The sequence below is a fragment of the Microplitis demolitor genome, chromosome 7 (assembly GCF_026212275.2).
Source record: "Microplitis demolitor isolate Queensland-Clemson2020A chromosome 7, iyMicDemo2.1a, whole genome shotgun sequence".
Taxonomy (NCBI): domain Eukaryota; kingdom Metazoa; phylum Arthropoda; class Insecta; order Hymenoptera; family Braconidae; genus Microplitis; species Microplitis demolitor.
In genome coordinates, this window is record NC_068551.1 from 12526390 (window position 1) to 12552271 (window position 25882).

Genomic DNA, 25882 nt, shown 5'->3' on the forward strand with positions numbered 1-25882 from the left:
AGCATATAAGGCTCAAGGCTTGGGATTATATTATTCATCTCTTATCTTATGGCTTGAGACTCGTGACTTGGATTAGGAGATTTAGGAAAACAGAGAGTACTACTGTCACAAAGTAAAAAATAAAAATTAAAAGACAAATACAAAAGAATTATAATAATAATAAAATTTGTGAATATTGAAAAGAATTTAATCCGTTTACTTTAAATAGAAAATGAAAGAAGATACATACAGCAAAATATAAAAAGAAAGTTGCATATAATACAGGGGTTGTTTGAGGTATAAAAGAGTAAAAAAAGAAATAAAAAGAAAAAAGGCTGTTGGATATATAGAGCGTAAGAAACAGTATCGCGAGTTTTCATCGCACGTGTCCGATAGAATAAAGAAATGGTGCTTGTTGCTTTCAGAAACAAGCAGCCTTAACGGCTACAGAATGACGTCGAAGCTTGGTATAGATAAAAGTAAGCGTAAGAGACAGAGTCTGGTAGCTTATTTGCTGCTGTGTAACAGCCTTAGATAACCCTATATGTTATCAGGATAAAATTTATTTTTGCGGCAGTAATGGAATGATTTTGCTGATTGAATCTGTAGAACTACTAATTTCAGTTTAAAAATTTCTAACTTACTAGTCGGGCTATTAAATACAATTAATTCATTTAAATTATAAGTTGAAAAAAAAATAAACAAATTTGATTTCCCTAAGGTATACCATAGCGGCATTTACCTCATCCTATTCCATTTTATCCATCTTTCTTACCCGACCTAGCTGTTTTACTTGGCGTTACTACTGCTGGAGCTGATGTTTTAGCATGTACTGGATTTATATGAATGAGAAAACTCATTGAATACCACGGAAAATAATTGCACGTTATCCATTCCACTACTGACATCGATTATGAAATAAAATATTTAATTTTATACACACATCAATATAGTTTATGCATATATATTAGGGTGTTTAAAAAAAAAAATCGATCTGTCGGTTGACCCTGCGGGCCAGCCCCAAAACTTCCCGCTGTTTTCGACCTCAAAGAGCTCGAAAACATTAGTGTAGATATATTTTCGAGTTCTTCGAGCTCGAAAATGCTATCACATGCAATTGTTTTTTTATGATCTTTTTAAGCTCTAACAATTTACCTGTTATGCTGAAGTTTGAAAATTTAAGAATCGAAAATCATCAATGAAGCGGTTTTTAAAATTTAGTTCCTGATTTTGTTCAGTAAAATAAGTGTATTGAGGCAGAAATCAATGTCGGGGATCAAAATCAAGATTTAAATAAATTTTGACTCATGTAAGAAACAATAAAATATGAAATATTCGATAAAAATATTAAAAACTACGTTTTATCGATTTTTTTGTTGATAATATGATTTAAACTAAAAACCAAGTTTGATGACATTATATGATCAAAAGAAACCATAAAAAAGATGAGTTGGTATGATATCAGGCACATTTTAGTACGTTATATTATGATTTATCCGGAAAAAATAACATAAAATGTTATTTTTTTAACTTTTCAACGCCGATATCTTTTGTACTAATCAATCGATTTTGCTAGTTGACGTAGCAATCGGCGAGTTTTATTGAATTCTAGAGCTGATTAAAATTTGAAATCGATCGCGTCAGTCGTTTCGAAAATATTTAGAAAAAACCGTTTTTCACCATTTTTTTCTCCCGCGATAACTCTCGAACGAATTATCCGATTTTGATGTTTGAGGTGGCAATCGACGCTTTTTATTGAGTACTAGAGCTGATTAGATTTTGAAGTCGATCATATAAGTCGTTTTTCAGAAATCGATAAAAAACTAAAAAAAAAATTTTTTTTTTTTTCGTAATTCGCCAATATTTTCGAGTCTATTCGATCAAATAATCTGAAATTCTTAGGAAAGTTGAAGGCCAACAAGCTCTTTCGATTGCCACCTCAACCATCCAAATCGATTTATTAGTTCAAAAGTTACAAAGAGTTTACATACACACACACACACACACACACACACACACACACACACACACACACACACACACACACACACACACACACACACACACACACACACACACACACACACACACACACACACACATACACACACTCGGACATCATTCTGAAAATAGTCAGAATAGCTTCCTAGGACCTCAAAACGTCGACATCTGATGAAAACTCGATTTTCGAAAATCGGGGTGAAAACAATTTCCCGAATTTTTTGAAAATCGTCGATTTTCTTAGCGGGAAGTTAAAAAAATTTTTCTTTTCTCGAAAACAGGTTCAAAAGTTTCATTCAGATATAAAAATACGCCTTTAAAAATTAGAGCTCTTGATGTTAACATTGAGGAGCTTAAAATTAAAATGAAAATAGCTAGAAAACGATGCGGAATTCGAAAAAATCTTCATTGGAGATAATTTGTAGGGAATAAAATTGTCTACAAAAAATATCCGTTGACATTTTTTAACAAGTATGATAGTTTTACTGGAAAAGTTAAAAGATCTCGGAATTTACTATAGATTTAATTTTCGGCTCGAATAACTTTTAAACAGATGGATTTATCAAAAAATGATAAGAGACTTTTTTTGTGGAACATTCAATTCCCTACAAAAATTAGTCGGTATATTTTTTCTACGGCGTATCGGTAGCTAGCTATAAAAATCAGAAGATGCAAAAAAAAATTTTCCATGTTACTCTTATGGAAAATAGAAAAGTGCGATACGGAAACTCTTAATGTTAAAATAAAGAGATCTAATTTCCACTGGCGTATTTTTATATCTAAATCTATCTAATCTAAATTGTATCTAAAAAAGAAAAAAATTTTTTTTTCTTGAAACACCCAAATATATATACGTTTGGTAGTTAACGTATTTAATATTTGCTTAATTTTTTTTTCGTTTCTCTACAATGCATATTTGTAAAGCAAAAAAGTAGAGTACTGTGCATTTGATATTGCTAAGTAAGTTACTGTTCACCGACCTCAGTTTCTAATTATATACGCAGACTCCGTGGAATATCACTGATTAGATATTGTCATTTACTGTCGGACTAACATAAAATGTCATGAGTTATTTACTTACATTATTTAGATTTTAAATTATTAGAAAAACAAAAATCTATAATGCTGAATGAAGAGTGAATTTTATTTAAACGATCGGCCAATTTATTGAACTTACCAAACAAGTTCCACCAATACAAACATCAAGACTGTCGTCTGCATGGCATCTAGTGCCATCATGTACTTTATCGGCAAGTTGAACGACAATTGATTCATCAGTATCCAATTCAGTAAAACTATCTTCAATACTCTCTTCATCTGAAGTTAGCTTATTATTTTTGTCATCTTGGTGACTTGAGTCGTAGTCTCCTGTTGATAAAGTTGAAAACCGGGATGAAACACCACGGCAAATTAAAGAGCAGGGCCTTGTTGGATCGTCGTATGGATACCATTTTAGTAACTGTCCACTGTATGGAACGTTGTCAAATGCGCTGCATTGCTCTGCGCGGAAATCACTCGGTATCTCGCATGCCTGCAACAGTAGAAAGAGAATTAGAGGATGAATAGTGAACAGAAGATAAAGGGAGTTGTAAAGAGAATGAGATGATTATTCTAACGACCCATTAATCTTCTCTGCCTTCGGTACGGTCATTGGTAATAGTTTTGCCCCCTCATCCTCCTTCATTTATATCCATATACTCTTGTATTATTTCTCTGTGTACGTAAGAAGGAACAAGGATGACGAAAGAACGAGTTAGGACACGTTCAGGATCTATCTCACCAGCACTCTTATAGATTACTTTTGTACTAGTCTAAGAAAAGTCTTTTCGATGCAGTTTCAACCCACGTCGCGTCCTTGTTCTTATTCTTCTTTGTATAATCTTTTTTTTTTTTTTTTTTTTAATTTACATTTATTTCATAATTTCTCGCTTGGGAAAATAAATAAAATGCCAAACGAGCCAAGATTACGTGGCAAAGTGCGAGACACGTGCGTCTAGAGGAAGTTTTATTTGATAGAAGAATATTGATGGTTAGATGAAAAAAAGTAATGGTATAATAACATAAAAATATGCAAAACTCGGCGTAATTTTTGACAATGATTGCACAATGAGTTTTTAATATTGAAAAATAAGGCCTACGCTCCACATATAGTGGACAGTTGACTGAATTTGTGATAATTTCATAGTAACGAAGGATAACAATAAATAGGGCTGCACTCAAGATCGAAATTATATTGATTTTCTCTTGATCTCACCTCGACTTATTAAGACGAGACCAAGACGATAATATAAATTGCAATATCTCGACAAGAATCAATACAATGTAAAACATGTGAAGTAGTTTTATCAAGATTTTGTATTTACACATGACTATAATTCTACAGTTAATTTTGGTCTATTGACTTTTTTGAAACATTTGAAGTCAAAGTAAAAATAAAACTCGAATTTAATTTAAAAATATTTCAATGTATACTAGTAAATTTATATATATTTGGAATATTATTATACAGTTATTTTCTAGCACTTAAAAAAGTTACTACATTATCCTTTATTTTACTTTAAATGGAAGAAAAAACGAATCAAATAATGATGATAGTAGTGATAGTGCTTATACATTTAGTTATCTGTCTAATATCTATTTCAATTCACATATTTCATTGGGAAATATTAAATGGATATTGTACATTTGATTTCTATATGTTTCGCATTAAATAAATCAGAATTTTGATCTTACGATTCACTAGAGGTGGCCTAGCAACACGTGCTTAAGCAAGATTCTGAAATAAGTATCTTGAGTAAGACCTCTAGCTGCTAGTGTCTTTTTCTACGTATGTGTCTTTCGCAAGATTGTGTATCATAAAACCTATGTTAGGATTTATGTATGTCTTGCTCATGGTATCGTACGCAAGAATATTAAATACACTGGTCACAAAAATTGAGGGATATAAAAAAAATTCGAAATTTTTGAGTGATTTTCAACACGCTGTAACTCGGTAAAGAATAGTCGTAAAATAAAAATAAAAAATGCAAAGTGTAGCCTCAAGTTTCTAGTTTTCAGATCTGGACTTTAATTTTTTATGATCTACTGTTCCTGAGTAATCCTAAGAAAACCATTGCAAAAAAAATTTTCCAAATTTTTGCTCGTCTTCAACAAAGTCTATGGGATTCAATACATTTTTTTTTTATAATACGACCTTATGATTTGTTTAGGAAATTCCATGCCCTTTAATTTGACCGCCCTTAAAAAGTCCCTATGACGACTTGGCACCAAGCTATCATGGAAACTGCAAAACATTCTCAACAAGACACAATTAGTGGTTTTGGAAAGAAAACTATTTTTTGAAGCGATAATATTCATTAAAAAACAGGTGAAAATTTGCATATTTAAGGATATTTGCAAATCTTGGTATAACATTGGATATAACGGATGAATTAAGAATACCGTCATTTTTTTGTCAACCTCGAAGTGTCCAGAAAAAATCTTAAAAATTGCGAAGCGCTGCGAGTTTTCTTTCTCAGTGTTCCGAAGCTTTAAATTTATCGATTTTGCCAAAAATCGCATAATTAGCAATTTTTCGGTTTTTAATCATTTCTTCGATAATACAAATTGTTTTAGCGACAAGCTTCATTTCTTTTATCAAAAAAATTAATTATTGAAGGAAATTATGAAAATCTTTGAAATGATTTTGATGTCAAGAAAATCAATTGTGAACATAATAAGGAAGGAAAATATCGAAAAAAAATTCAAAAAAAATCCATTTTCCTTACAAAAAAATTTTCTTAATTTTCTCCAATAATTAATGTTTTTTAAAAGAAATGAGGCTTGTCGCTAAAAAAATTTGTATTATAGAAAAAATGATTGAAAACTTAAGAATTCCTTATTATGCGATTTTAGGCAAAATCGATAAATTTAAAGCTTCGGAACACTGAGAAAGAAAACTCGCAGCGCTTCGCAATTTTTAGGATTTTTTCTGGACACTTCGAGGTTAATAAAAAACTGACGGTATCCTTTATTCATTTGTTATATCCAATGTTATACCAAGATTTGTGAATATCCTTAAATATGCGAATTTTCACTTGTTTTTTAATGAATATTATCGCTTCAAAAAATATTTTTCTATCAAAAACCACTAATCGTGTCTTGTAGAGAATGTTTTGCAGTTTTCATGATAGCTTGGTGCCAAGTCGTCATAGGGACTTTTTAAGGGCGGTCAAATTAAAGGGCATAAAATTTCCTAAACAAATCATAAGGTCGTATTATCAAAAAAAATGTATTGAATCCCATAAACATTGTTGAAGACGAGCAAAAATTTGGAAAATTCTTTTTGCAATGGTTTTCTTAGGATTGCTCCGGAACAGTAGATCATAAAAAAATTGAAGTCCAGATCTGAAAACTAGAAACTTGAGGCTACACTTTGCATTTTTTATTTTTATTCTACGACCATTCTTTACCGAGTTACAGCATGTTAAAAATCACTCAAAAATTTCGAATTTTTTTTATATTCCTTAATTTTTGTGACCACCGCATGGAAACCAAATGAGTATGAGAGTATTCTACATATGATCGCCACATTACTGGGAGACTTAGAAATGTCTGGAAATTCCAAACATATGAAAAGTCAGTACCTTTTACTTTGATAAATTCATGGCCACTATGTCTCATTGAGAATAATCATTCTTTCCAAAATATTTTTTGATTTCAATAATGCTCAATGATGAAATTTCTTTATTATACTATGAAATAAATATAGTAACAAGATCAAGTCTTACCATCAATATTTAAAGGTCACTAAAATCAACAAAAAAATTTGATAAATTTATTTTCAAAAATATTGAGCGACCTGTAAATATTAATATTTTGAATTCAAATTTTAGTATGTTCTTCTACGACCTATTTAGAAATATTTGAGTTAGTGAGAAAGTAAATGTACCTGAACATCGAAACGTTTCTCGTGACACTAAAATAAAAAAACAAAAAGAAAAGTAGAAAATCTATTAGATCTTGATTTCTGAAATGTTTCGTATAGACGCTGGTATGTAAGCTGAAAATTTCAGTCACCCCAACTTACCGCTAAAGCAGTCAAATGACAAATTTTTTTTGATTTCCGTTGCGTGAAGAACGTTCCGATTTTCAGATAAGTGGAAGTAAAAATTCAAAAAAAAAATCGAATTTCGATGATTTTAGAAATTTAAAAAATTCTTGAGCGACCTCTAACGAATTATATGTTGAGTTGAAACTTGAATAGGAGTCTTCAAATACTTCAAACTAACATTTATTCGTGGGAGCATCGAAATAAAAAAATAAGTCAAAAAAAAAATTGCCAGCCTAATATATATATGGGGCATTCCACGCGAAATCGACCACTTTTGACCCTGACCCCTTTAGATTTGGCTAAAAATTTTTTCTCTTTTTCTACCCGATCAAAAACGGTTCTCATAATTTTTTCAAATTTTTTCACACGACCAAAAAAAAAAGTTATGAATTTTTGAAATAAATGGCTTTTTGTATTTCAAATAACTATAACTTTTTCAAAATTCAACTGATTAGGACGTTTTTTTTTTCAAAATTTTTGTTTCCAAATTTACTTTAAAAAAAAAATCCGAAAAAATTATTGCAACCTATCTGCATTATTTTTCTGTATACATTTGGAAAATATAAAAAATTTTTCGATGTTTACCATTTTTGAATTTTAATTTTTTTTTTTTTTTATAAAACCTTGACCTTTTCTGCTAATCCTAAAATTTTTTTAGAGTGGTGTTTTTTCAATTTATATTTTTTCTTTCCAATTGAAAAAAACAATTTTATAAGTAGCTTTATTTCCCATAATATCATGCTTAAAATTTTTGAGAGTGCTCAGAGAACTTTTAAATTTGGAAAAAAAAAACAATAAATTTAAATGGTAATCATCGAAATAATTTGAATTTTGTTCGAAAAATCAAGTTAAAAAAAATAGAAGAACTATCTGAATAATTCTGTCGTATTTTTTTCTGAAAACTACATTCGAAAACGAAGAAAATGAAAAAAAACAGTTTTTGTTTGGTCCATTTTTGGACACATGCTGGCAATTCAAAAGAATTCCTTGTACACTTATTGTTTTACGGTTAAAAGAATTTTTTTTTTAATTGCCAGCATGTGTCCAAAAATGGACCAAACGAAAACTGTTTTGTTTTCATTTTCTTCGTTTTCGAATGTAGTTATCAGAAAAAAAATCCGAAAAAATTATTCAGATGGTTCTTCTATTTTTTAACTTGATTTTTGAAACAAAATTCAAATTATTTCGATGATTACCATTCAAATTAATTGTTTTCATTTTTTTTTTCCCAATTTTAAAAGTCCTTTGAGCACTCTCAAAAATTTTAAACATGATGTTATGAGAAACAAAGCTAGTTATAAAAATTTTTTTTTCAATTGGAAAGAAAAAAGATAAATCAAAAAAACACCACTCTGAAAAATTTGAGGATTCGCAGAAAATGTCAAAGTTTTACATAAAGAAAAAAAATCAAAAATGGTAAACATCGGAAAATTTATGATTTTTTCCAAATATCTACAGGAAAACAATAAAGATAGGTTGCAATTTTTTTGTTGAATTTTTTTTCAAAAAGTAAATTTGAAAACGAAAATTTTGAAAAAAAAAAAAAAAAAAAAACGTCCCAATCAGTTGAATTTTGAAAAAGTTATAGTTACTTAAAATATAAAAAGCCATTTTTTTCGAAAATTCATAACTTTTTTTGGTTGGGCGAAAAAATTTGAAAAAAAATTCATCCAAATCTAAAGAGGTCACGGTCAAACGTGGTCGATTTCACGTGGAATGCCCCGTATATATTAGGGTGTGCCAAAAAAAATCGATAATGTTTTTTTTTATTTTCCCACGAAAAATTATTTGGTCAGCACTAAAAAAAAATTTCAGTTAAAATTTCAGCCCTTAATTTCAATTTTCAGAGGTCTATCATCGATCTCAAAGATTTACCATTTATATTACATGAAATATCTATTTTTTTACATTATTTATGGCTGCAAACTGTGAAGATTTATTTTTTTACATTATTAATCAGTGAACCTTCTTAAGCAATAAATTGTCTATAAATAAGCCAAAAAAATCAAATCTGGGCACTCAATATTTCGTCTAATAATAACGTTAGAATATGCGAATTTTAAGAAAATTCGTTATATTTACATTTGGAGACTAAACTGTTGATTGTAAAAAAAAAAGTTAAATAGTAATTTTGTAGTACATTTAATTCTCTACAAAATTGCCATTAAGAACATTTTTGTATGATGAACAGTTCGACAGTAATGAGCTCTCGAACTCTTATTATTTAAATCATTTACTTATAGCAAATAAAATATTGACTATAAAAAAAAGTTAAATGGTAATTCTGTAGAACATTTGATGTTCTACAAGGTTGTCTTTATGGACTTTTCTGTATGATAAACAGTTCGATAGTGACGAGCTGTTGAAGTCTCATTATTTGAATTATTGACTTATAACAATTTAAGAATTGAATATAGAGAAAACAGTTATTTAAAAATTCGGTAAAAAAATCCAATACACTACGTATATACGCGGAAATTTCATCTTCAATAGCTCAGTAAATTTGAGCTCTAAAAGTCTCAATTATAGATTTATTTAAATCATCAGTTTAACCTATTATCTGATGGAAATAATTCGAATCAAGATTCCTTAGCACTACTCTAAATTTATAAAAAAAAATCGTAGAAAGTCCATCATATCATCAATAAGTGATTATTCATTTACTTTTTCTATTCCTTGATTACAAAAATCTGATAAAATGAAATTTTTTTTTTCGTTCCAAAGTAAAAAAAAAAAAAAAATATTTTTTAATTTATATTTGGAGTATTTTAGCTGGTAGTAGCAAATTCTACGATAAATTGAAATTAAAATTTATAAAACCCACTGAAAAATTTGTTATGTTTCGAAATTTAAATTAACTTACTTAGAGTAAATTAGAAGTCTGAGTTAGTGGAGAATAAAAAAATAGTGAAAGAGAATGAGTGAGTACTCTATATACATACATTTTATTATTATCATAAATGCAGTATTAATTTTGAATTGAAAATATAATACTGCTATAAAGATAACCTAACAATTTGTTATAAACAAATTTCCATTATCATTATAATTTTTTTTTATAGTTTTAAAAAATTACAAATGTAGCCATGTACATTAAAGTTGTAAAAAAATTTTTTTTCTATTTTTTACTAAATTTTAAAATACTTTACTCCATTAAAGTTGAAGCGGTCAACTATTTTATCAACTTATAAATTGTTATAACTTTTCAACTATTGATTATACGGTCTTAGACACTCAAGACGATCTTTTAGACAATTTATTAATTAATGTAATTAATTTTGTACATCCTCAATATCTATTATGGTTCAAATATGCAATAAAATCCAGCAAATGTACCCTTAACCGTGTAATAACTTGAATAAATAAAACTAATAAGAAACAAATAGAACTAAAAATATAAAAAAATTATTTTTGAGTAATCCAATCATTACTCTATAAAATTATCCTGAATCATAAAAGCCGTAACTTCAATAGTTTAAAAGATATAATTATTTAAAATATCACGTAATGCATTTTTTTATAAACAAATGCTTATAAAAATTGAACCATAATAAATATTGAGGATGTACAAAATTAATTACATGAATCAATAAATTGTCTAAAAGATCGTCTTGAGTGTCTAAGACCGTATAATCAATAGTTAAAAAGTTATGACAATTTATAAGTTGATAAAATAGTTGACCGCTTAAACTTTAATGGAGTAAAGTATTTTAAAATTTAGTAAAAAATAGAGAAAATTTTTTTTTACAACTTTAATGTACATGGCTGCATTTGTAATTTTTTAAAACTACAAAAAAAAAATTATAATGAAAATGAAAATTTGTTTATAACAAATTGTTTATGCAATAAACAATAAAAATTTCAATAGAAAAAATATTTTTTTTTCATAATTATATTGAGAATTGTAAATTATGATTAAAAAAAAAAAAAAAATGATCTCTTAATAAATAATTTAAATGGTGGATAAATGAAAAAAACAATTAAAAAATTATTTTAAGTAAAAATTTTTTTTTTAAAAATCATTATTTTACTAAGACAACAGAATGAAACAAAAAAAAAATTTCCAAAATATTCAATTTGTCTATTTGTTTATAAAAGTTTTTTGAACAATTAATGTTACGAATTTTATAGCCAAGCTACTAAACGCAATATATGAATACAAAAACAACCAAAATTAAAGATTTCGGAAAAAAAATTTTTTTTATAACATTAGCCAGATATTTCGATTTTTGATAACTTTGAAAAATCATTATAAACAAATGAGAAAACTTCTATAAACTATTACAACGGAATCTTAATCATTATTCATAGAACAAGAGCTTTCAAAAGAAAAAAAATTTAAAGACATATTTTTTTAACATTTTTTAGAGATTTTATAAAAACTCATGTTTTCAAAAAATTTGTTAATTAACAATTAAATAACTTAAACAAAAATCGAGCAAAAATTTTTTTTATGCGGGGCTATGTTCCTTCAAGTGTCCAGATGATACTATAATTTATTCAGATTTATTCAATAATAATAATGATAATAATAATAATAATAATAATAATAATAATAATAATAATAATAATAATAATAATAATAATAATAATAATAATAATAATAATAATAATAATAATAATAATAATAATAATAATAATAATAATAATAATAATAATAATAATAATAATAATAATAATAATAATAATAATAATAATAATAATAATAATAATAATAATAATAATAATAATAATAATAATAATAATAATAATAATAATAATAATAATAATAATAATAATAATAATAATAATAATAATAATAATAATAATAATAATAATAATAATAATAATAATAATAATAATAATAATAATAATAATAATAATAATAATAATAATAATAATAATAATAATAATAATAATAATAATAATAATAATAATAATAATAATAATAATAATAATAATAATAATAATAATAATAATAATAATAATAATAATAATAATAATAATAATAATAATAATAATAATAATAATAATAATAATAATAATAATAATAATAATAATAATAATAATAATAATAATAATAATAATAATAATAATAATAATAATAATAATAATAATAATAATAATAATAATAATAATAATAATAATAATAATAATAATAATAATAATAATAATAATAATAATAATAATAATAATAATAATAATAATAATAATAATAATAATAATAATAATAATAATAATAATAATAATAATAATAATAATAATAATAATAATAATAATAATAATAATAATAATAATAATAATAATAATAATAATAATAATAATAATAATAATAATAATAATAATAATAATAATAATAATAATAATAATAATAATAATAATAATAATAATAATAATAATAATAATAATAATAATAATAATAATAATAATAATAATAATAATAATAATAATAATAATAATAATAATAATAATAATAATAATAATAATAATAATAATAATAATAATAATAATAATAATAATAATAATAATAATAATAATAATAATAATAATAATAATAATAATAATAATAAATAATAATAACGCCCGCGGTGCATGTTGTGCGGCCAGCGGGGGTCTTATTTACCCCGTGGCGCATCGTGGGCAATGTAGGCTGGCCTCCCATCTGCTGGCCTACCAATCGCACAACAAACTTTACGTTGGGTTAACTCCCCAACGTAAAGTAATACTGAGTTCAAGACAATACTGAACCAGGAAGTGCTCCCCACAACCTGCCCTTCTCGGATGAGGGCAACCCACTAGCTGGGCGGAGTACCGAGATTCCGAACGATGACGACCTTGGCGAACAACGGACTGCATTTAGGTGGACGGAGGAATTACGAGCCGATCTCTTGATGTGCTATAATAACAGTGAACCGGAGCGGAGAGGCTACATGGCGAGGATGCATGCTCTCTGGAGCAATATGCATCCTAACTACAGCCATCTGTCACAACAACATCTCCGAGACTATGCCTCTCATCTCCGGCGAACAAGGAGATCACTGTTAATGAACAGACGATTATCTCATCGTCTGTCTTTTCCAGCACAGTTACATCAAGAGAGACGCCGTTCTTCTGAAGACGCTGACAATGATTTTGAAAGGCGACAAGTATGTATCTCAAAGAAGATACACTACCCAAAACAGCTACTTGACACGGTAAACCAAGAACTATCTGCCCGGATTCAGGAAGACTCTATTTTGCTCACCATCAATCAAGCTGTCTATGATGCTGCTTCCTCACTCTTACCTCCAGCGAGGAGAAATATTTCTTCTCCTGAGGCAAAGATGAGAGGGCGCATTGGGCAGCTGTCACTAAAGATTGATGATCTCCGGAAACATGTCTCCCGCATTCAGTGTGTGATTGAGTATGTAAATGCACGTAAAGCATTTACATCCAAAGTCCGCCGCATTGCGGCTGGACTACGCTATCAGCATCACACACTGAATAAGGAGAATCTTCTTAATATCAAAGAAGGTTCCCTTAACAGGTTGCGGGCTCTAGTGACTGCTAAAAAGTCACTAGAGAAAAAGCTGAAGCGGCTTACCGATAACTCTTTGTTTCGGTTAAGTCCTTCACGCTTTCTGACACCTAAGACATCTGTTTCTGGCGATTCCCCATCTATCGAGCAAGTAGAAGCTTTCTGGTCCGAGTTGTATGGTGATCAACCGAACGTGAATCGTGACACTCCAGCTCTCAACGACTTTGAAGCATTTTGTCGACAACATCGCAACGACAATGCTGATGAAGAGAGCCCCGAAGTCAGCGTGGAAGAAGTTCGTTCAGCTCTGAACAATGGTAAGAACTGGGCTGCTCCGGGTCCAGATGGCATTAACCTATTTTGGTGGAAGAAATTAACTTCTACCCATAGTCATCTGGCCCGGATTTTTACAGCGTTCATCAGAGGTAATGAACCAATTCCATGCTGGCTTGTAGAAGGGCGAACCGTGCTCATCCCAAAGAAAGGAGACTTGTCTGACCCGAAAAACTACAGGCCTATCACCTGTTTGAATGCGGTTTATAAGATTTTCACCAAAATCTTGAATAATCGCATTCTGCAGGAGATAGACCCTGTATGGCAGCAGATATACGAACAACGTGGCAGTAAAAGAGGCCTGTCAGGTTGCAAAGAGAATCTGTTAGTGGATCGTTGTGTCATTCAAGACGCGATCTGCTATCAGCGCAACCTGTCAATGGCCTGGATTGACTACCGCAAGGCATTTGACTCAACATCTCATGAGCTTATTCTCTTTTTGCTCAAATGCCTTGGGGTCAATCGCGATACAGTGGGATGCATTCGGCGTACGATGCAGCTTTGGCGAACACGGTTCCACATTTCATGTGGCAACGACAAACGTGTAACCGAAGCTGTACAGTACAAACGAGGAGTCTTTCAGGGAGATTCTCTGAGCCCTCTGCTGTTTTGTATCTCACTGCTGCCAATATCTGTTGCGCTACGCCGCACCCGTGGATACTCAGTGGGTCCATCAAATGATCGAAAGTATTCGATCACCCACTTACTCTACATGGATGATCTGAAGGTGTATGCTTCTGATGAGGAACACCTTCAGACAGCCTTGAATATTGTAGGGGAGTATACCCGGGATGTTGGCATGGCTTTTGGGTTGGACAAGTGCGCGGTCGTTAATCTGGTGAAGGGTAAGTGTTCTGATGTGCGTGAGGATATCGAGTTAGTAGATGGGAGCGTCATTGACCATCTTGACGCCGGAGAGTCGTACAAATATCTAGGGATTGACGGGAGTCCTATGCAGGACGCCTCGAAAATCAAAACGACTCTCTGCAGCGAGTATGTGCGGAGACTCCGGAAAATCTGGTCATCAGAACTTTCCGGGAAAAACAAAGTCTCTGCAACAAACATGCTTGCTGTCCCGGTACTCCTCTACTCTTTCGGTGTTCTGAAATGGGCCCGAAAAGAACTCAGAGATCTCGATATCAAGACACGCAAAGTCATGAATATGAATCGGAGCATGCACCCTAAATCCTCCATCACCAGATTATACCTTTCCCGGCACATCGGAGGGAGAGGTTTACAGAGCTTGGAGTGTCTACACGATCGTTTGGTTTTGGGTATAACATACGAGGTTGTCAATTTCACTGCAGATGAAAACGACTTCCTTATGCAAATTGTTCATAGTCATGAGAATAGGCATAAGGGAACGTTTTTATATAAGGCAGCAATCTACGCGGCAAAATCCCTCGGTCTTGGAAGAGTAAACCCTCTTATCGAACTCCCTAAGGAGGAATTTAAGAGGGTCATCAGCAATGCTGAGCAACAAAAACTGCTCAGCACACATATGGACAAGTCCATGCACAGCGTGTTCTTTAAACACGTGCGTGAACATGGCTTGTCCGAGCAGCTGACGTTTTCCTTCCTCAGGTCAGCTGGCCTGATGTCTGAGACCGAAGGATATGTTTTTGCCTGCCAAGATGGTGTTATCAATACTCTTGAATACCGTGCTAAAGTGCTCCAGATGCAGCTACCCGACACTTTGTGTAGGGTGTGTAAGCAACATCCTGAGACGCTTATGCATCTGTTGTCAGCATGTCCTGTGCTGGCAAGAAATGCATATGTCCAGCGTCACAATGCTGCTCTGCGAGTACTTTACTACCACCTAAGACATACTCACGGTATCGATAAAACACCAGTGCTGCCTTATCTGCCAGGAGATATTCCGCAAGTTGTTGAGAATGACCGTTGCCGTATTTATTGGAACGTGCCATTCGCAACAACGCGGAAAATCGATCACAATAAACCTGATATTGTGCTCTTTGATAAAACCGCTCGTGACATTTATGTTATCGAGTTCTCAGCACCTGCTGAGTATAACATCACGGTTAAAGAAGAGCACAAACACGAAATATATCAGGATCTCCTGTTTGAAATTGGCAAACTCTACCCAGGCTACCGTGTCAAGCTTGTCGTACTTATTGTTGGCGTCCTAGGAGGGATGAAACAGACTTTTGTGTCTGCATTGGCTAAAATCCCAACTTGTTCTCCGCAAGTTGAGTTTTTGGCATCGCGGATGCAAAAGGCTGTTATTCTCGGATCCCTCCGTCTCCTAAGGCAACGAAACTTGGCCTGCTGCGCATGCTGATCATCTTGTTGATGAAGCATCGCAGCAGTAATGATTTGGCGCTCAGGTGAGGCCCTCGGTAGAGTCGGACTACCGGGGATAACCCCCTGAGCATTTAACTAAAAAAAAAGAAATAATAATAATAATAATAATAATAATAATAATAATAATAATAATAATAATAATAATAATAATAATAATAATAATAATAATAATAATAATAATAATAATAATAATAATAATAATAATAATAATAATAATAATAATAATAATAATAATAATAATAATAATAATAATAATAATAATAATAAATATTTTCCCCCGGAGCCACTGTTTGCGGCGGTGTTGCGGCAGAGATTTTTATAAAATTATGATATCGTGCAGCTGTTTTGCGGTGGTGTTGCGATGATTGTTCGGATTAAAATATACAGCGTGCAGCTGTGTTGCAGTGGTGTTGCGGCTATAACGGTAGAGATTAAGAATTTAGCGTGCGGCGGTTTTGTCCTCCAAACGGTTGGGTTGCAGCGGTGTTGCGGCAGAAGATACAAATTTAATTTTTTAAATGTCAAATTTTATTTTTACTCAGGTTTTAACAAAGTTTAACTCGAAGGAAAATGGTCGTACGACAAAAACAAAAAAGGCAAGTTGTAGCTTCAAGTGTCTAGTTTTCTGATATGGTCTTCAAATTTTTTTATTCTATGCGGTTCTGGAGTAATCCTGAGAAAACTATCTAAACCTGAAATATACCAAATTTTTGCACATCTTAAAAATGGTCTACGAGCTTCAATAAATTTTTTTCGATAATAATGATTAATTTTTGATTTCTCGGAAACTGTGCACAATTAGAAAATTTCAAGACCAGATTTCAAGACCAGAAAACTAGACACTTGAACCTACTGTTTGCCTTTTTGTTTTTGTTGAAAGACTATTTATCTTCGAGGTACAAACTGTTTAAAATTCTTAAAAAAATTTCAATTTTTTTAAGTATCTCTTAATTTTCATAACCAGGGTAGTTTTAATTTATTCGAATCATAAAATTTGTTATTCAATATTTCACCTTACACATTTTTAACATCAATCAATCAAAAGTCGGCAATATTATTTTATTTTATCGCTATTTTTTATGTTTTCTCGCATGATTTTGATACCAAATTAAATTATTGAAAATGAAAATCTAATAAAAACTTCGAATATCTAAATGATACGAATAAAACTTCAAAATCAGGGAGAAATGTGAAGAACTTTACTGGAAAACGGGGAAATATCAGGGAATTTCGAAATCATTTCTTTGTGGCCACTCTGGTTAATTACGTTGGTTAAATAAAACATTTATTTAACATTATTAACTGGTTTAAATAATTTATTTTAATGTAATTAAATTTTACCCCTAACCACTAAATTGGTGACGCCGACGTGACCTCTTTTTAAGGAAAGCATCGAACACGTGCGTTACACAGTTTGTAAAAATCTCGCGAGTTCTCGTGTCGTTTTACCGGGAATACTTTTTCGCGTTGCCAATTAATTGGCGAGACCGTGATTTTTTATTCACAGTTATTTTTGTGTGAAATTTATTTGTGAGCTAATTTGTGCAGTGATTGATCTCTTATCACCGCTGGTGTATTGCTGGGCATCTTATAGACGTTATGCCGCATCAGTGTTAATTCGAGGGAACATTAGTGCAAATCGAGTTGTAATAAAAGTTTCCACGAGTTGTGATAAAAAAATTGTAATTAATTTTTTCGTGCAGTGTCGCGTATAATTTTCTTTCCGTTATCGGAAATACCATTGAGGATTAAGCCGATATACCGGCTGCACATTCCTGAGCTGTGCGTCATCGATAATCTTTCGGTAGCACAGTACCGAATTACTGACATTGTTGACGGGTGATGTCAGGCTCTGAAACCGAAAGCAACAAGACGATAAGATCAGAGTCATCAGACGAAGACACATTCAAATCTCAATTATCGGGATCGTCGTCGTTTAAGTCAGTAAATTAAATATAGCCGTGAACATCAAAGTACCCCAGTTCAGCACGGATAATCTGAAACTGTGGTTTGCGCAGGTTGAAGCGCAGTTTTCAACGCATCAGGTAACAACAGAGCGCGCCAAATTCGACCTGGTGATTCCATTGCTCGACACTCGCGTCGCCGCAGAAGTAGAGCAGTTAATTCTCGAGCCCCCTGCAGCAACCCCGTTCAACGATCTCAAGACGGCTCTGATAAAATGCTTTAAGAGATCCGAAGAAGCACGGATTACTCAGCTCCTCGACAGAGATAGACTTGGCGACCGGACTCCTTCGCAACATTTACGTCATCTGCGTACACTAGTCCCCGGCATTGATGACGCTATTATTAAAGCACGTTGGTTTTCTCATATGCCAAATGAGATCCAAATATGTCTTGAAGCTATCAGCGACTCAACGCTTGATAAACTTGCCGAGTCTGCTGATCGTATGGTTGAGCGTATATCGCTCAAACCTCAAGTTGTCGCCGACACTGCAAAGTCATCATCATCATCAACCGCCCAGCACGGAGAGATTGCTGCACTGCGTAGAGAAATTGCGCAGCTCACAAATCAAATCAAAAACTTGAAAGTTACGCATGGCAGATCAAGAAGTCAATCACGGTCACGTGTACCGAAGAGTTTGACTTCTGCTGGTACCATTACAAGCATGTTAAAAATGCCCGATCATGCGCTCCCGGCTGCAAATGGCAGGGAAACTCAAACGAGAATCAGTAGAGGCGGCTAATGATTCTCAATCGATTTCTCGCCGCCTGTTTATCCGAGACCGAACTACAGGAACGGAATATCTTGTCGATTCCGGCTCCGATTTGTTCGTCTTTCCACGTGGCTGGCTGAAATCACTTAGTACACCCATAGGTTACTAATTGTATGCCGCAAATGGCTCAATAATTCAAACCTTTGGTTTAAAGTTGACTACATTGAACCTTGGACTTCGCCGTGAATTTTCATGGAATTTCATCATTGCTGACGTCACTAAACCGATTATAGGTAGAAACTTCTTAAGTCATTATGATTTACAAGTCGACCTAAAACGCAAATGCCTTCGTGATGGCATCACTGGTTTATTGACACCCGGAAATTCTCTCACAACATCGGCAGAAAAGAATATAAATGCAGTCCAGGGTAATTCTGCATATATAAAATTATTAAGAGAATTTGCCGATATTACACGACCTGACGCCACTCAGCGTCGAACGAAAAAACATTCATCAGCGCATCACATTCGAACGTTACCTGGACCGCCAGTTTCGTGCAAAGCAAGACGCCTGTCTCCAGATAAGCTGAAAATTGCACAAGCCGAGTTTCGCAAAATGATCGAAGAAGGTATTTGCAGACCGTCCAACAGCATCTGGGCTTCACCACTTCATTTGGCACAGAAGAAGTCCGGAGAATAAAGGCCGTGCGGTGATTACCAACCACTTAACGAGCGAACCTTAATCGATAAATACTCATTGCATCATCTTGATTATCGTCAATGTCGAGCCTCCTACCACCGTAAAAGCTCTTCGTCGATTTCTCGGCACAGTGAATTTCTACAGAAAGTTCATCAAGAACGCTGCAGAAATTCTAATACCGCTAAACAAAATTTTGGAAGGACCAAAAGTCAAAGGCTCTCATCCAGTCAACAGGACAACAGAACTTCAAGAGTCTTTCAAGTCAGCTAAACGAGCTGTCGCGGATGATACTTTGTTGGTACACCCTAAAATTGATGCTGACTGGGCAATATTTACCGATGCATCCGAAATAGGAATTGGAGCCGTTTTGCAACAAAAAGTAGATAACAACTGGCAACCACTGGCATTTTCCAGTCGAAAGGTGTCCCCGTCGATTCAAAAATTGTCGACGTACGGCCGTGAGTTGAACACCATCTACGAGGCTGTAAAATACTTTTAACATATTTTCGAAGGCCGGCATGTAACAATCTACACCGATCACAAGCCGCTCCAGCACGCTTACAAACAGCGCACCGAAAGAGCATCGCCTTGGCAATTTCGTCGACTCGATTCCATCGGTCAATTCACCACCGATTTTCAACATGTGTCGGGTAACGACAATATTGTCGCTGACACATTCTCACGTGTCGAAGCAGTATCCACTGCTATAACGTCGTAAGAACTTGCCGACGCTCAACAAACCAGCGATGAACTTCAGCAGTTGTTACGTCAAACAACTGCTTTGAATTTAAAAACGATTCAACTCGATAATGGTTCTGCACTGTATTGTGACACTGCGTCAGGTACAGTGGGTCCATACGTTCCAGGACCGCTGAGGAGAGAAGTGTTCGACTCGCTACACACACTCGCTCACCCTGGAATCAAATTATCCCAAAAAATCGTCTCCGAACGATACGCCTAGCCGTCGATTAATAAAGATTGACGTGAATGGGCGAAATCTTGCATCGATTGCTAGAAGAATAAAGTTCAAAGGCACGTGTCATCACCGATCGCCAGTTTTCAACCTCCAACTGAACGATTCGAGCACATGCATATCGATCTAGTGTCTTTAAAAACGTCAAAAGGCTTTAATCAATGCCTAACGATCATCGACCGATTCACGAGGTTTCCTGAGGCTGTCCCGTTATCCAATGGAACTGCAGAGACGGTAGCACATGCATTGTAACTGCACTGAATTTCTCAGCACGGAGTACCTAAACGCATTACCTCGGACCAAGCTCCGCAATTCGAATCGTCATTATTCCAGACGTTATTAAAAATGTATGGAATAAAATACCAACATACTACACCATATCATTCGCAAGCCAATAGTTTCGTCGAATGTCTACATCGTCAGCTGAAATCAGCACTTTTGTGTCATAAAGAGTCATGGTATGACGCATTACCAGCCGTTTTGCTCGGCTTACGCGCTGCTTGGAAGAATGACATCCAGACGACCCCGACTGAATTAGTGTATGGTTAGCCAATTCGTTTGCCTGGTAAGTAACTCACTCCCAGAAATAAAACTACACCTCATAACATTGTCAATACTTTAAAACGTCATTTTAATTCATTGGCACCGGCCGAAATGTCTCGTCACGGCAAGTATTCTGTTTTCTGTTTCAGGAACCTTAGTACTTGCAGTCATGTTCTGGTACGAAATGACCAGGTTGGACCATCTTTCACAGCGCTATACGAAGGCCCACATCGTGTAATAACTCGACACAACATATACTTCATCGTCGATTTCCGTGGATTATAAATCGCTATTTCCAAGGACAGATATAAGGCGAATCCAATTAACACGATGATGACGATAGCAAACTCCCCGCCGAATAACACAATTTTGAATCAGAAATGTTCGGGAGCGTTTGAGGCCTCCGATTTAATTTCAATCAGATTCAATCGGAAAAAAATATTTTTTAATTTCTGATTGAATCTGATTGGAATATTTCAATCAGATTCAATCAGAAAATAATAATTTTAATTTTCGATTATTTTCCGATTGAATCTGATTCAATCCGATTGAAATATCTCAATCAAGTGTCAATCAGATTCAATCAGAAAATAATAACTTTAATTTTCGATTATTTTCCGAATGAATCTGATTAAATCCGATTGAAATATCTTTTTCAATCAGATTCAATCGAAAAATAAAAATTTTTTTAAAATTATTTTCCGATTGAAACCGATTAAAACTGATTCAGAAAAATTCAATCAGTTTCAATCAGATTTAATCGGAAAATAATAATTTTTAAAAAAATACTGTCTGATTGACACCGATTAAAACTGATTTAGAAAAATTCAATCAGTTTTAATCAGATTTGATCGGAAAATAATAATTTTTAAAAAAATACTGTCTGATTGACACCGATTAAAACTGATTTAGAAAAATTCAATCAGATTCGATCGGAAAATAATAATTTATTTCTCGATTTTATCCCGATCGATCAATTTTTTATTTCTCCGTGTAGAATGTTCTAATTGATTTTAAACTATTTTCCTGATGAACTAGATATATAGCTAAATTCCTTAGTAAAAATAAAACGAGGCACTGGCCAGCGTCTCGCTAGCGTCGCTAGAATCAATGCTAACGGTAGATGACAAATGAGTCGGTCCTCGTTTATTTTTGATAGGGGTGTGCGTATTATCTATGAGATACGAGTAGTTTCACATTAGACAGTATAAAAATTGTAAGCTTAATATAGTATAAATCCTTTTTACTGTAGAATGTTCTACTGATGGTATCTTACAAACAGTGCACTTTAGCAATATCACCCTGTTTAGAAAATTTCATAGATTTTCATACATTCCCATAGAGATTTTATGAGAATGGATGAGTTCTATGAGAAGTGCTATATGGTTAAGTATAGGGCCTTATACATACAGCTATAAGAATCTCTCGGATTTTTTTAGCAGGGAAGTATAATTAACAATTCCATAAAGGACGAAATTTGCTAAAAGATGAGTGCTATGCATCTTTTTCGTACGATGAGCCGTTTTTTTTTTCACTATTAACAAAATTATATGAAACAAGTGAAAAATAGACTTTCGGAGCAGATAGAATCGACATAGATCGAGTAAGAGCAATTTGTTTTATAGACTTTTAAATTCAACAAATTCTCTGCAAATTAAAACTGGTTTCAAAACGATAGCTTAAAATCTGGCAAAGTTATAACAATTAAAAAAAAATGTTATTCAATTAACATACTCTAAATGGAAAAATTTGATACTCGAGAGAAAGTATTTTAAATTAAATTTAAGAGCTGAAATTTTCAGGGAATTTTTTTCTCAATATAAACAACAAAATTTTCTTGTGTCGGCTAGAAAAAAAAAATTCGTTTCAAGTGAAGCAGATTCAATTAGAAAATAATAATTTATTTATCGATTATTTTCCGATTGAATCCGATTAAATCCGACAAAAAATTTTCAATCAGTTTTAATCAGATTCAATCAGAAAATAATAATTCATTTATCGAATATTTTCTGATTAAATTCGACAGACAATTTTCAATCCGTTTCAATCGGATTCAATCAGAAAATAATAATTAAGATAGTATTGATAATTATAAAAATTTGGGCAGATATGAATTTCATTTGTCACTAATTTAGCAATTTTTAAAATATCCGAGTATAGAATTTTATTTGTCTGAGAGTAAATGTTCTTCTGCCACGGAAAAAAAGTCCTTGGTTTGAGATGTGGATATATATTGTGACAATTTACTGTATTCACCAACCAAGACAGAAAAGTATCTTGTTTTGATATTTTTTTTTTACTTGATTAGAAAGAAAATAAATTTGACTCAAAGTAAATATTCTTAAACCAAGATTATTTAACTTGAATTAAAATTTAATTATTCTTGATCAGGAGACACGGTAGTGTCTCGCGCCAAGTACACGTTCAAATCTAACACATGTATATGTGTGAAGTGTCATGGCGTGAGCCTACCGTGTCTCTATACCGTAGACAGAACGGTATTTAGCTCCAATTTTTAAAAACTTTTTTAAAAAAAAAAATTTCTAAGAAATTTCTTTTTCAGTCGAAAGATGATTGATTGTTTGTCATAAAATTATAAAACTTTACCCATTTTTGTTATGAGAACTAATTTAAATAATTAAATTAGGCCAGCATTTACTATAGCACCCCCATTTTTAATAATTTTACAAATTTTTTCATGCGTAAAGGTTACTGCCAGAGAATAAAAAGTTGTAAGAAATGCCATGATTCAGTAAATAATATAATTTTTCTATAGCAATGATTAATTTTTTCGCCACCAGTGGAGCTTCAGTCTGTATTTATAACTATAGTTTCATGTGTAATTTACCCTGATAGTAGCCACCTTAACCGCAAGTTAACTTGAATCTACGGCCGTATTCTGAAGCCAACTTAAAAGAAAGTGTTGGAAAGCAAACCGTTACGGTAAAGTTGACAGTAATTTTTCTGTAATTTAAAAATTCAATTAGATTGCAAGTGTTTCTATCAGATAATGATGTTAAATTTTTTATTAAAAGTTTCACTTGAAATTAACGGCAAATTTTTCTGTCAAATTTCATTCAGATGGCGGCAGTTAATCTGCATCAACTTGCATGCAAGTATTATCCAGTCAAGGCTTGCCAGAAACTTGTCGTTAAGTTTGCCAAAAATGTTTCACTGCAGAACTTGCTGAGCATAGTGTGGCTGTCAAGGTTAAAAAAAATTAAAACAATCGGTACTTAAATTACGGATATCAGCCCTGATAGCCACTTTAGCTTGTAATTGCGGGTGATTTAATGTTGAAATTACATGAAATCTGCTGCTCGAATTTGCTGACAATTTGACAGCAAAAGTTAAAAATAAAAATTTAAGGTTAATTTTTCTTCAATTTAAAGTTAAACTTGTACGAAAATAAAACAGTCGGTAATATTCATTCTTTCATCCTTACCATTTAAGAAGGTAAGCAAATTTATACACAAAATTGTCTACAATTTGAGGGTAAAAATATACTTAACAATTTTTCAAGTTAAATTAACGATAAATTGACATAAAATTTGCCTGAAAATTTAAGACAACTTTTTTGTAGTCAACTTTTGAAGTCAAGTTGCATTCTAATTCGGGCAGTGAATTTATGTCAAATTCAATAGCAAGTTGCATACAAATTGTCGTAAAAAATGGAAAAGTCAAAAGTTGACGGAAATTTGACGAAAAATTCAACGAGACATTTGTACAGTAAACTTTTGCTCTAGCAAACTGTACTATTAAGGTATAGTTAAAACCTGTGGGCAAGAGAAACACCACTTTTTTATATGTTGATGGTGAGCCAACCAGGCTTCCGTACCTAATAACCACTTATCCCCACCCTGATAGCTAAGTTAGCGATAAATTGACGAGAAACTTACAGCCGCAACTGGACACCAAATTGGCCGCTAACAGTTGGTACATCCAAAGTTGATAGACATTTTCTGAGAAAGTTGGTGGCAAAAGATGGCAACCATAAGTTGCCGGAAAGTTGCCTTCAATTTTCTCAGAAACTTGCATTTAAGTTGCGGCTCCATACTATCACCAGCTATCTGAGATAGTTGGCAGTAACTTGTAGCCGAAAATCGCAAGAGCTAAAGTTGTCGACAACTTGTCGTTAAGTTAGTCGGAAACTAATGAATACCAACTTTTTCACTATGAACTCGTGCTATCATGGCAATAGCACAGTTTGCTTTCCTGATAGCCACCCTAACCGGAAGTTAACTACAAGCTAAGCTCGCCAGAAACTTTCTTGTTAAGTTAGCCGAAAATGTTTTACTGCAGAACGTACTGAGTAAGGTGTGGCTATCTAGGAAGTTTTTAGTATATCAGGGATTAATGACCACATTTGTACACACTTTACGTGACGAGTATGTGACTCACATTTGACCGTCACACTACTGTTTTGTGACCGATGAAATTTTCATTTTAATACATTAAAATGAATTAATATAATTTATTATTATAATCATGTCATGTAAAATAGTAATGTCACACCTTCCATTGCGAAAATTCGAATAATAAATAATTACAAAAAAAAACTAGTGAAGTGAATCGTTGTTTTTTTATTTTATATTGGCAATATTTTCAGAATTGATTAACAACTTTGACGTATAAAAAGAAATTCAACATACTTTTTTAACTACTAACGTTAAAAAAACTGTCATCAATTAGTTCAATGATTCAGATTTTATTAGCAAAAATCACTTTTTCGAAATTCTTTCGACAATAATTTTTTTTTTGAACT

At 32.3% G+C, this 25882-nt stretch overlaps 1 protein-coding gene across 1 annotated transcript in view; it reads right to left on the reverse strand.

The window, feature by feature from the left end:
* The window catches only part of LOC103578210 (protein madd-4), a 754919-nt gene that overhangs the window by 60225 nt on the left and 668812 nt on the right, over positions 1–25882 (reverse strand). The window contains exon 6 of the mRNA XM_053740948.1: positions 3158–3511. Within this exon, the coding sequence (XP_053596923.1) occupies positions 3158–3511 (354 nt within the window). The remainder of the gene's footprint in view (positions 1–3157; positions 3512–25882) is intronic.